This window comes from Ochotona curzoniae, unplaced genomic scaffold (genome assembly GCF_017591425.1).
Source record: "Ochotona curzoniae isolate NIBS_2020 unplaced genomic scaffold, NIBS_Ocur_1.0 scaffold_4701, whole genome shotgun sequence".
Lineage (NCBI taxonomy): Eukaryota > Metazoa > Chordata > Mammalia > Lagomorpha > Ochotonidae > Ochotona > Ochotona curzoniae.
The window spans coordinates 13,071,492-13,085,399 of NW_024467122.1; the positions used below are offsets into that span (position 1 = coordinate 13,071,492).

The 13,908-nt window shown below is 40.9% G+C and overlaps 1 protein-coding gene across 1 annotated transcript in view; it reads right to left on the reverse strand.

Annotated features, from left to right (window-relative positions):
- Window positions 1–13,908, reverse strand: part of OCA2 (OCA2 melanosomal transmembrane protein) — a 198,186-nt gene that overhangs the window by 98,720 nt on the left and 85,558 nt on the right. The window contains exons 16-17 of the mRNA XM_040969948.1: window positions 11,403–11,460; window positions 8,892–9,000 (exon numbers count right to left, since the gene is read on the reverse strand). Coding sequence (XP_040825882.1) covers window positions 8,892–9,000; window positions 11,403–11,460 — 167 coding nt within the window. The remainder of the gene's footprint in view (window positions 1–8,891; window positions 9,001–11,402; window positions 11,461–13,908) is intronic.

The window sequence follows — 13,908 nt, forward strand, 5'->3', positions numbered from 1 at the left end:
TGAAATTCAAAAAGGAAAATAACAAAGATTGGAGCAGTAATCAATGAATTGGAAAATGGAAAGCCTAGAAAAGCAATTATACCAAAGGCTAATTCTTTGAGAATATTAATAAGATACACACTTAGCCAATTTAAGTCAAACAAAAAAGCGAGAAGATGAAATTGCCAGTATCAAGAATTGTGATAGCAATGACTGCATGTTGTGCAGATTAAAAACCATACTAGTTTCCCACAGTGTCCATGAAAGGTGATCACAAACAGAGTGACTTAAAATAGCAGCTGTTTATTAACTCACAGTTTTCAGAAAGAGAGTGTGCTCATAGCAGGACTCCTGATTGGAAGCTCAAAAGGCAAATGCCAAGGAACCGACCGAGCTACTGTCCTTCTCGGAGGCTCTGGCAGAGTCTCTGCTCTCTTGCCCATTCCAGTGTCTGAGAGAGTTCAGTTCTCAGCTGTTAGACTGAACTTTGCATCTCCTTCTCTATCACCTCAGCTTCTAGAAGCCACCCACATCCTGTACCTCTTGATCACTTCTTCCATCTTTAAAGCAGGCAATGGGAATGTGAATGCCTCTCACACTTTAAATTTCTACTGCCTCTCTGTCATTGCCAAGACAATATTCTGTCTTCCAGATCTATCTTTAAGGGCTCATTTGATTACATTTGACCTACCTACATAATCCAAGAAAATCTCCCTTGCCAATCTTCATAAACCTTAATTCTACAATGCAAGATCACTTTGTTATGCAACATAACAAGCGCAGGCATTGTCACTAGAAATCAGAATGCAAATATCTTTTGGAGTTAGGCCAAGGACTGTATTCTTCATTAAGTTTTCTTTGATTTTTCTCAGGAATGCTGTGTAGAAATCACAGGAAGATTGTGTGTGGAATTTAACAACCTAATTCTAAAAATCCACATAGGAGTACAAAGGATCTAGAATACCAAACACAATTTTGGAATGAAAAATAAAACAGGAAAATACACAATATCATACTTTAAGAAATATTTATTATAAAGCTACAGGAATCAAAACAGTGTGGTACTTCATTAAGATCAAGAAACTTAATGAAGGAGAAACAAACATCCTCACACATTCTTGATTAAAAGGTGTCAGCAAAGGTTCTAAGACAGTTTTGTGAATAAAGCGCAGCCTTTTATGTAAATGGTGCTGGTACAACAGGACCATTTATGAGAATTTTTCTTTGATCTGTTCTTAAGCCATTTACAAAAGTCAGCACAAATGAACTATTGCCTAAAATGAAAACTTACCACTAAATTTCTATAATAAAACATAAGGGAAAAACATCTCTGACTTGGGTATAGGAAAATTTTCTTAGATACAGCCATAAAAGTGTTGTCCACAAAAGGGAAAACTGATACTAACTGGACTTGATAAAGAGTGTCGATTCTTGTTTCTAAAAGGCCCTTTAACTACAAGTTTAATTTCTAGTACTTTTTGTACCAAAAAAAAAAAAAAATACTAACAAAATGGAAAATGTACTGTAATAAAAGTTATCTGCTCCCTCTTTCTCCTCCCACTCAAAATGGTGTTTTTACATTGTCTAGGCCCTTTTTCTTGTGTTGATGTGAGACGATACAAGATCTATGACGAAGAGAAGGGAAGGGAAGGATGTAGGCTTCGACTATTTTAGGATCACTCCAACATGAGCACTGTGATACTGACTCAGCACTCTTGACAACTAAGGCAGCCCATTTCTGACTGAAGAAAGGGAAGCCTACGCAGTGTGAAGGACACGAGGGAACAGCATGGCACAAGGCTCATCATTCTACTTGGAACGTCACAGACTAAAATATTCTTAATTATTTTTTGAGTTTTTTCATTGACATTTTTACACCACAATTGACAGTAAGTGACTGAGAGCAGAAAATAAAACAAAGGATAAAGACTGACTATTGTATGTGGTTCTGTAATTTAAGGCATCCACTGTGGGTCTTAGGATATGTCCCTATGGATAAAGGCAGACTACTGTAATACAAGAAAAATAGAATAGGGCCCAGCATGGTAGCCTAGTGGCTAAAGTCCTTGCTTTGCACGCACTGGGATCCCATATGGGTGCTGGTCTCTATCCAGGCTATTCCAATTCTGTTCCAGCTCCCTGCCTATGGCTTGGGAAAGCAGTCAAGGACAGCCCAAAGCCTTGGCACCCTGTACCCACATGGAAGACCTGGAAGAAGCTCCTGCTTCCTGACTTCAGATTGGCAGAGCTCCAGTCATTGTGGCCACTTAGGGAGTGAACCCACAGATGGAAGACCTTTCTGTCTCTCCTTCTCTCTGTAAAATCTGACTTTCCAATAAAAAAAAAAATTAATCTTAAAAAAAAAAGAAGTACAGGATGAATGTGGATGGGGATATGTAGAAATTGGAGCTCTCCTACATTGCTGGTGGGAATGCAAAATCGTATTACTGTAAAAAAAAAAAATAGTTTGCAATTCCTCAAAAAGCTAAACCTTATTACTCTATTGACCCACCAAGGACTCACAGAGCAACCTGCATATCACTGTTTGCAGGAACATTGTTTGCGACAACCAAACAGTGTGAACAACCCAGGTGTCCACCAAAAAGTAAATGGGTAAGCAAAACACAGATATCTAGATAAATTCAGATTAGAGATTATCTGGGCCCAGGAAGGATGCCAGGAATGGCTATCAAGTTTCTGTTCAAGGTGATGAAAAGCTTTAGCAACAGGTAGTGGTGAAGGTTACATAACATCGTAAATATAATTAAACTCGCTGACTTGTGCCCTCAAAAATGATTAAAATGGCAATTTACATTACATTTATTACAAAAAAATCAATATGTCATGCCTGGAAAGTGTGTTGTCAATTAGCATGAAGCCTATACGGTGTGGGAAGAAAGATGCTGGTGTTCATTTTTTAGACAGATGGGGTAAAGTCACTATGGTTTTCTAAGCAAAGGAACTAGAGTGGCCTGGGCTTCCCATGCATGTGGGCTCTGCTGGAGCTGACTTTGTTACTTGTCTTTAGACGCTCCAAAACACCTGCCACGGTGCAGGAGACAGTCACTTGGTTGCTTGACCCATCACACCCACTAAGCTGATTCCTTGACTGTACCCTTAAACATAAATCATCTTGCTTCTATTTTCTCTAATTCTGGCTAAGAAAAAAAAAACTGCACCATATACACCGGTCCTGGGTATTACTTTTCTACAGTCATAAGTGGCATCCCATTGTTTGCTATACGGCAAATAAGAACATCGCTCTCAGAATCAGTGAAAAACACAACTTATTTTCATGATTCTCAGAGAAATTTCAGTCATGACTAGAAGCTGGAAACTCCCAAAGATTTTTTTATGGTTCTATTTTCTCTCATTTCTGGAGACCTGATTTTTCATGCAGCTGAAACTGCTGTCACAGCACTCATCAATTCAACTTCAATACAGGTTCTGTATTCACAGGGAGTTGGTCTTGTCAGAAAAATCACCTGCAATAACCTGCAACTGAATGAAGATTCTCCATGTTTCTGAAAATGTGCACTTTCTCCCTCAATTTTAATTACATTGCCTACAGAGTCGGCAGCACTAATCACACTGCTGGTGCTCAAGCATATCTGTGTGGCAATAGCTGGTCCCTTCAAGTTGCACCTGCTAACATGCCCCCCTCCAGGGCACCATCAGCAAAGTTCCATTCTGCTCTTGCTCAGGGCCAGCTCCTCAATGACAGTGATATAGGATGCAGTCATGGATTCTTTTATAGTGTGCCAAAAGGAACAGACCACTGATGGGAACATCACAATTCTCAGCTTCCCATTCTATTACAAAGTGTAACAATGTGCCATTGAGACTCTCCCAGAATTTAAAGTTTGGTTAAGATGGATAAGGCTCAAAAGTATCAGTTACCTGAGCTGTCTTTATCCTGTGGTGCTTCAATCAAACCCCTCACCTTGAATGGATATTAATCTTGCACCAAGAGCTTTGCCATCCCATAAAGCAGAACCAGTGATAAGTGGATCTCCAGCATCCAAGCAGAATAAAGAGCTCAGCGGGTCCTGTCTCCCCTCATTGTTCTAGCATTGCACAACACAATTCAGATGAATGTAGGTCAAGAACTTCATCACTCACTGAGCAGCCTCCATCGTGCAGGAACTTATCAGTCATCTATCTGCCACTCAGCCATTGAGGAAACTGAGGTTCCCAAAAATGTACTAGTTTTCGTCCAACTGTAGGGATAACTTGGAACAAAACTGGATTCAATCCCTTGTTAGAAGAGTTTCTGTCCATGCCACCCTATGGATTCCACTCATGTGCTCAGTCTTTACATGGCATGCTTTGAGCTGCTTCTGAAATACATCTGCTTCATTAACAAAGTCTCTCCCAGGTGAGGTTTGGGGAGAAATACTCTGAAAACTATCACCAAAAGAAAGGCTTCTACCTTCAATCTTGCAACCTTCTCTAAAACACACCCAGCACATGCTTTCTGGTCTGGACATTTTACAACCATCTTTGACCAAAACTGTCCTGGTGAATACACTACCTATACTTAAAGAGAGCTAACTGACCTATCTGTCTTGGGCCATATGGGATACTTCTCCAGAGAATACTTCAACATTGTTCCTTTCCAATTCAGCCTTCAAACCAGGAAAACTTACAGATGAGCTATACAGACCAGAAATCAGGATACAGTGAGATACCTCCTGAATATTGACCATCAACTGTCTATGATAGCAAAAATGAAGCTTGTGTCAAATAGTTAAGGACTTTCAGCTACATAATTACACTATTGCATCTTCCTTGACTACTTCTAGATCCCTCACAGGAGTTGTCATTTACTCAACCATTAAGCCTTCTCCAGTGCATGAGCTCAGTGTCCCCTCCTGGGGAGTTCCCAGACCACAGTTGAGTGGAAATGCTACAGAGCGCTTCAGACAAGGTGTCTCGGGTCAGAATGAGCAGTTACCATGGAGTTAAATCCTGTGATTGAACTATGCATAGGGCAATCATAACAGGACCCACAGGAGGGACCACCTATATAATCTATAATCTTATAATGTAATCTATGTAATCTGATAATCCATGTAATCACCTATGTAATTATTACATATTACACATTCTTTCATGAGCAAATCCTATTCTGTCTAGTTGTTCTTTAACATCCATTAAAAGCAAGACTATTGTTCATCATGTTTGTGTTTTCCTGGGCTACCAAGAATCAGCCTGAACTGTTCATTCACATCTCAATCAACCACGCACCAGAGCATTTGCCTATTATCTGATTCAATCCTCACAGCAGCCTATGGGCAGCACTGGAGCAAAGAATGGGTGCAAAACTGCAGTAGTATCAAACAAGATCAACCTTCAAATCTGTCTTCTCCCTAACTAGATCGAGAGAGACAACCGGAAATCATTCAAAATGCCGGTTGTGGCTGCTACATCAAACTAAAAATAAGCCAATAGTTTCCGCTCAGCCTGTCCCACAAAGAGGGGCTACAGAGGCCATGGTGGAGATCTAACGTAAGATCCCACATGATCTCCAGTCATGCTTAGGAAAATCCACACAGCATCAAGTCAGTAGCTTAAAACAAATAAAGTTGGGAAGAATAAAGTTGATTAAAACATAAGTGATTGTATGCATTTTGCTCCAAATAGTTTTCCATCAATACTGAGATCCACCACAAATAGCAGGTAGATGGGATGCTGCTGAGCAACAGCTCCTAATTTTCTATCATCTCCACCCATTCTTGGTCCAAGAAGCTGACTTCTGCAGCCCACACAAAAATATGTGCTTCATGACAAAACATGATTTGATTAAACTACACAGAAAGATCCCGATTTTGTAGAAGATGTCACTGAATCTTGAAGAAAAGAGGTCAATAAATTCTGAGACCATACGGCAAGGTAATGGAGGGTAAAAGGGTACACACCTGCCTACACAGCTATGCCACTTGAGTTTTCATGAGGATTGAAGATGGAAGCCAAATAGTGCTTTTATCTCAAAGCATAGTGCTTCTGCATGGAAGTAGCAAGGTGTAGATTTAAGGCTCATTTCTTGCTAGACCAGGTCAGTGGGCCATAGCTTCTCTTCAGTGAAAGTAGAAAATAATTTTTCCTCTGTAGCCAATCTATCCTATCTCCAGTGACTCTAACTATGATGAAAATGGATAAACACAAAATCAGATTAAGAAGTGAACAAGTAATTCCAGCCATGCATTGAACAAAAGATGAAAATGCTCAGAATGCAGACAAGTTGAGTTTTTTGGAGAGGGCAACATTTAGACATTTAATCCTCAGAGCAGTGTTTATGGTCTTCTGTTGGCGGGGAAGGTGGTGGTGGTGGTAATGATGGTGTTGTTGGCGGTGGTGTTGGTGTGTGTGTGCATATGTGTTTTGATCCAGTAGGCTCCAGTCTCCGGGCTCCTGGCTTCGGGTTAGCACAGCTCCAGCTGTTGTGGTCACTTGGGGAGTGAATCAATCGGACGGAAGATCTTCCTCTCTGTCTCTCCTCCTCTCTTTATATCTGACTTTCCAATAAAAATAAAATAAATCTTTTAAAAAATGTTTAAGGAATATGTTAAATGTCATATCTGGTTACGTAACACCCATTTTTAAATAAAACCTTGTATTATATAATACCACTTAAAGTTTTACAATACCACATGTGTAACACGGTATGTAATGATAATTTCATGTCTGGCACAAACATGTTGTGATATGATGCCTTGTATCACATGTTACATGATATACATATATGGCATGATGCCCTATTACGGACATGATGTGTAAGTATTCTATGGTACCTCCTTGTGTTATATGACATCATGTTTATACAACATCATCTTGTGTTAGTACACATTGCATTGTGTCACATAATGCACAGTATATGACATCACCTTTTGTCACATGGCATCATGCCTGTGTCATACATGATGCAAAGAAAATGATCATATTTTCTCCTGACTGAAGCCCTGAAAAGACCTTGCATCAACTTTGCTCTTGCTATTATCAGAATTATTGCAACTCTAAGGGACCTGTATTCTATTAAAATATATGCTGATCAAATGTTTTCTACTCAGCCTAATCTGCTATGAAAATATGCAAATGTATGGATTAGATACTCCAGAATCCCCAAATAAAATCCTAGGTACACAAACTCTAACTAAAAACAGACCAAGATTTATAAGCAGAAAAGGATTAATCGTAGAGGTAACAGCCATACACAAAGAGACAAGGCAGCTTTGTCAAAAGCAAGATTTCCCACACCGAAATGAAACTTCACAGTAATCAAGATTTAAGCCCATGTAAAGACTGACATTGAGTTTTAAAATTGTCATTCTTTATGCAAGGATTAGATGCTGGCAAAATTATTTGTAAGCTCTCATACATTTTTACTTTTCAAAATGACCATTACATTCGTTTTAAGTAGAATTTCAAATAATATTACAAATAAAATCTGTAAAATCCAAAAACTCTTCTAATGGGACACTTATCCCCGTAAAACATTCTTTATATTGTATTTGTTAAATGGCCACTGTTGGCCATTTAACACTGTTAATCTTCTGCTGATTAATAGCTTGTAATATTAAAATGATATTTTCGCTTGAGTATAATTACCCTGCAACAATGTCTAGATATAATCCATGAAGAGCATGGGAAATCACTGCCATTGTTGCCAGTCCTGCTTCAGCTTTTTCCATCATCTCACTGAGACTCTGCATCAGCTCTCAGGTACAACTAAAGACACCTGTCAGCTCAGCATCAAGCCTAGGTCAGCTGGCAAATTGGATTTGAGATTTTTTGGAGAAATTAACTTTGAGAGACTGTGAATGTGTGATATAAAGGTGAACACCTGGTCAAAAGCAGGTGCATCATGTGCTGTATGTGAGAATCTAGAAATATGAGTTTCTACCTAAGACAATGAAAACTGACTCCTATAGATTTCCAACAGTGTCTAGGAACCCGAGGGACAAAGACGTTATGTGAATAACTGAAGCTGGCTGCAATATCCATCTGTTTCACAAGATTCACAGGTTTTCCTTCATATAGCAGTTACGCTCTTTGAAGGTCACCATACATCAAAGCTAATAAAAGAAAATAAGGTATTTTATAGACCTTAGCAAAGTTCATTTTTGAATGAAAATTTGAGGTAAAGAAAAGACCCAAGAGCTGCTCAAATTTATATCTCTCATGAGCCTGTGCTTTGATGAAAGAGAGACATTGGAAGGGATTTCCTGTTTTCTTGTTTTGTCTTAAATAACGACACCAATGGAAGTAAGAAATGTTTACAGAAAGTGGAGTGTTCCAGGGAACGTGTATTAATAAAGCTCAGTGAGGAGGTGTCCAACCCCTCTACAAGACTGGACAGAGCGGAGCGGTCTGAGGGCCACAGAGAGGTGAGAATGAGAGAAGAGGACCCACACGACGGTGGGACAAGGGATTTGCTGCCTTGACAGGAGCAGCCGCCCATTGCAGTAAGGAGGGACCTTTTGCACAGAGGTCTCTGGACTCTCTTGCTCTTTCACAGTCTCTCAATTAGTCATCCCCTTGAGCTGTTCTGTGGGGAAGGCAGGCCTAGCTTTGCCAATGAACCTCCTTGTCTCTGTTAAGGAAACCTTGAAAGACCTAGTTAGCAAGTGCAGTAGAGATGACAGTACCTGCTCTGAGTTGGCAGACAGTGGATCTCAATATTTCTCTCTCTCTCTCTCTCTCTCTCTCTCACTCTTCTCCTCTCTCATCAAAAAGAAGTAAGCACAGAAAGGCTTCTGCCCACAATTCCCCTCTGCCCTCACCAGCCTCCGTGCCTCACTGCTGCTTCCCATAAGGACTGGGTGAGCATCTGCCTCGATGTCTTTCCCCTTCAGCCTATGATATCAATTGCAAGCTCTAACAACGAAACCTAACAAAAAAATTAGACTCACCTAGATCAAGATGAACACCAGGGACAAATGAATTGAGGAAGAATGTGAAGATAACAAATCCCAGCACTGTCAGGCATTTGATGAGCAGAATCTGGTCTGATATCCTGTGCTGTGAGAAAGAAAAACACATCTCATTTACTCAGTGCAGCCTTTGATTCCTGCATTGTGTCCACAGCCCTACGTGACTTGAATTGTTACAAGCTCCTCCTTATAATGAAAGAAAGAAGATCTTGAACTTGAAATAAAATAACAAGGTAATGTGGTAGAAAGAAAATTGTACAGAGTCTGGATCACTGCATCCAAAATTGTTATGAAAAGTAAACACAATAGACATAAAAAGCAATAGTCTTTTATACAACATCAGATTCCCAATATAACACAGAGAGTGTTAAGCTGTTCCAGCCCTTTCCCAGCGTCTGGTGGGAAGGTGACAAATCACCTCCAGCGATCTGGTCATTCAAGACACAGTATTTCCACAGGTGTCTATGTGGTCACAGCCTTTCATTCAACTTTCCTATTATGCAAAGCCCATGGTGAAGAAGCACACATGTTCTTGCAATAGCAGGACCCCTGCTAATGCTCCTGGGAGGCATCAGATATACTTGGGCACCAACCATCCATGTGTGAACCAACTGGTTCCTGCTTTGACCTGGCCCAGGCCCAGGTGTTGCAGGCATTGGAGGAGTGAACCATCAGATGGACCAGTGCTCCCTGACTCTCTCGTGAATATTCTCTCTCTCTCTCTCTCTCCCTCTCTCTCTCTTCCATTTACCCACTTCGTGTGTGTGTGTGTGTGTGTGTGTGTGTGTGTGTGTGTGTGTGTGTGTGTGTGTGTGTGCGGGCGTGTGCACATGGCTATCACTAAGCCTTTCGGATAAATAAATAAGCTAATCTTTAAAAATAACTTACTCTGTCTCAAAACTCAGAGTACTGTGGCAGGACACCACACATCCTCTGTCTCTGCCAGTCCAGGTCACAGTTCACAAGCCTCAATTATCTCTCCTGAACACAAGAACCAGGAGACACGCATTTCAGAGTCAGGCAGGGCTAGTGAGTCTCAGGTCCACTGGGTGGGTGGGCTCTGGATGTGTCTCCAGAACACAATTTTGGGGCATCTTAAAGAGCATAAAAATGTTACTGTCTCAATTTCCTGACAAAATAAACTTATAATAGCATAGTTTCCCCCTTAATTCATAGAAACAGATTTTGTGTTGCCTACTGCTACAGCAATAAAAACAGAAATGGCTTCCAGTATTAAACCTGAGTGAGATAACAAAAAACAATCCAGGGGCTGGCACCTTGGCAAACCAGGCTAATCCTCCACCCGCAGCACCAGGATCTCAAATGGGGGCTGGCGGGGGTCCCAGCTGTTCCACTTCCTTTTTTATCTTTTTTATTTATTTATTTATTTATTATCATTTTATAGTACAGTTCAATAGGCTCCCGGTACTTCCCTTATCCCAGCCCCAATCCCCCCCACACCTAGTTTATCTATATCATTACTAAAGTATAGTTCTTCATACGCAGTCATATGTCCATCATATGCCCATCATTGCGGGCATGGACAATGGCAGAGTCCAGCATTCTATTGTCAAGATATAGTAAACAGTTTCATTGTAAATCCATCTTTGCTTAGAAGTAGAGATGCATACTACATCATATCCTCACATCTGGATATGTTAATCTCCATTTCACAGTTACTGTATATCCCCTTAAACGAAAAGTCGTAGTACAAAATCAACAATAGGAAGAAAAATAGAAATTTATAATGCCATGAAGTTAAATAACATATTACTAGATATGAGAGTCTCCATTACACAGCTACTATACAACCCCTTAAATGAAAAGCCACAAAGCAAAATCAGCATCAGGGAGAAAAAAAGAAATTAACAATACCATGAAGTTAAATAACATGTTACTGAATGACTAATTTTTCACTGATGAAATGAAAAAGAAAATCAAGAACCTTCTTGAAGAAAATCATGCTACTGTAAGACCTATGAGTCATTGAATAATCAAAAGAAAGTGTTTTGAAGAGATGAAACTAATAAGCACAAAAATATCAAAATCGATGAGATATAGTTTCTGCTGATTTTTGTTGGCGAAATGTGTTTCTTACAGACAACAAATAGATGGGTTTTGCTTTTTAACCCAGTCTACTAATCTATGACGTTTGATTGAGCTTAAGCCATTCACATTCTGGGTTAACATGTATGGGTGGTATGGCTTGAGAGCGCAGTAAAGGAGGCCTCAATATCTTTGGCCCCTGCACCCACATGGGAACCTTGAAGAAGCTCCATGCTCTTGGTTTTGAACTAGTCCAGCTCCAGGCACTGTAGACACTTGGGAAGTGAACCAGCAGATGGAATATCCCTCTCGGTGTGTCTCTCCTTCTCTCTTTATAACTCTTCATCTCAAATAAACATAAATAAATAAATACTTCTAAAAAAGAAAAGGAATCCATGGCTCTCTAGTCAAGAGATAAATCCCAGAGACTAGAAACCATGATACCTTTTTTTGCAGCTCCTGGATATTGGTCTCCCAATTTTTGTCTTCCTGTGAGATTTGTCTGAAAGAGAAGAGAACAGACTCATTATTTTCCCAGTCATATCCCAGTGAACTGACAGGGCAGCAGTCAACAACACTCTGAGGCTGGCACAGACAGACACATGCACAGGCACAGACACAGAGGCAGACAGGTAAGGACCACAACTGGCAACAGAAGGCAACCAGAATTTGCTTTACTGATTAGAAAATAAGTCCATGCATTACTTGCAAAGAAAAAATGTACATAAAGTGATCCAAATGCTGAAATAAGTGTGTATTTGCATCTGTAATATGATTGATTCTTGGAGTCCAACTGCCTGAACTAAGGAATACCTAAAACCTAGACTTTTCTTGGTGTACCTAGGAAGGTGCTTCCAGCAAAACAGCAGCTTGGGTCTAAGTGAGTCCAGAGAGAAAGATGTGTCCTCAGTATGGTTGGCTACCATTCAGCTGGTTGGGACAGAAAGACAAAATAGGGAAGGGTTGAACATGGGCATCTCTGAGACACGGCATCACACACCTCTCCTGTCATCGAACACTGGAAATCGAGGCTCTCTGGCTCCTGGACTTCAGGACTAACAACAGCAATCTCTGGGCTTGCCGGGCCAGTGGTCTTACAATGAGAATTACACCCCAGCTTCCTTACAGAGACTCAGCCAGACTACCAGCATCCTAAGGTCTCCAACACTCAAGTAGCCCGTTGTGTAACCAGTTTCAGACCCGTGTGAGTCCAATTATCCTATTAAATGATTTCTTTCCTATCTGCATGTACGCTTGCACACACACAGAGGCTTCAGAAGTTATTAAAATTAATAGCACGTTCCGCAAAACATTGTGAAGACCTGTGAGTGTGTATGTCCGCTGATGCTTCTGTCAGAACCCTGACCAGCAAGCATGGCTACTGTGGGCACATGAAACATCATGAAACACATTTCATTCACATGCCAAAAAGAAAGCAAGAGGAGTGACTGCACGCCACCTGTATACCTCTTATTTTCTGAAGTTCTTGTTTCCAAAAGGAGAACCTTGTACCTTGACAACTAGCTGAAGGAAAGCGTGGAAACAGAAAGGCCTTTTTCCTTCGTGGTAATTTGTATCCATCAAGGGTCAGGTTTCAAGAAGTTTTATATCTGTCACAGAACATTCATCTCTGTCCCAGCACCTCCAATTTGCCCTTCCTATTCATCTTTCTAACTTAGCCAACCTTTTCGGCTCATTTTCTCCCATGCCAATCAGGGAAAAGTAGCTGCCTAAAAGAAAATGTCATTTTCGTAACTCATCACAAGATTAAAAGCAGTCTGACCACGCAGGCAGTGGGCTCCATGAGGACCCATTTGAATGATTCTAAAGAAGGCTGTTACAAGGAAGCTAAAAGCAAGACTTGCAGAACTAGCACTCCCCTCAGATGACCTTCACTCCCATCTGCTGCCCAGGGAATGTGTGGCCTCTGGGTGTCTCTTGCCAGCCCAGGATCTGATGATGGTTAATTTCCAAGCCCATGTGTTTCTTCACAATTGTGAGTCTGAGATCACCCCAAGCAAAGACCAATTATTTCTGCATCTTCAGCAAATGAAAATTGCCTCTTTTACTATGTATGCCTGTCTTAAAAGTTGATAGGGTATAGGTGTATCAAACACTCATGTCCTGTTTCAAAGTGCTTGGATGAGATACCCAATTCCAATTCTTGACTCCAGCAGCACATAATGGTTTAAAGAAGTGGGTTCCTGATACCTTCATGATAATCTTGGGTTGAACTTTTCACTCCTGTCTTTGGCCCAGCCCAGACCTGGTCATTGTATGTTTTCCAGGAAAGAGCTGGGAGCTTGCTATCTCTATACTCCTTTCTATCTCATTCTCTCTAATAAAAACATCAAAACAAGGATACCCAGGGGTCCTTTAGCCTTTGTATACAAGTCCTGCTTGTCCAGCCTCCCTGGGTGGAGGTGGGTGCTGGGCTGGGGATGCAGCTAATGCTGCAGAGTTGACATTTCACCCTGCATCTCTGGGTCTTTGCATCACATGCTTCTCCAGAGGCTGACCTGTGACCTTCTCCAACACTCAGAGACCAGTCCGGAAGGCAGCAGTGCAATGTGAGCCCTCACGTGCCTGCTGCCTTCAGTGACCAGCCTCATGTGAGACCATTTTCAAGTTTGCTCCCCAGGATCCATGGTTCCTTTGCCCTAAAAAAGTTCTCATCTCCACCCAGCTCCCAAGCCCCACCTATCTCATTTGTAGGAATGCAGTAACATCTTTTGGAGCCAATGAGTTTCTGCTTTCATGTCACAGCTACCAGATTGCTGACAGACTGGAACTCAGTACCTCGCAGTAATGAGAAAAAAAAGCCTCACCAAACTCATGGTTACCTTTTAAGTCTCAGCTGTGACTAAAAATGAATACCAAGAAATGAACTGAGAAGGGTTTAAGTATTCCTTGAGAAGCCTAAAAATTAACTGCAAGGAGAATAATTTTG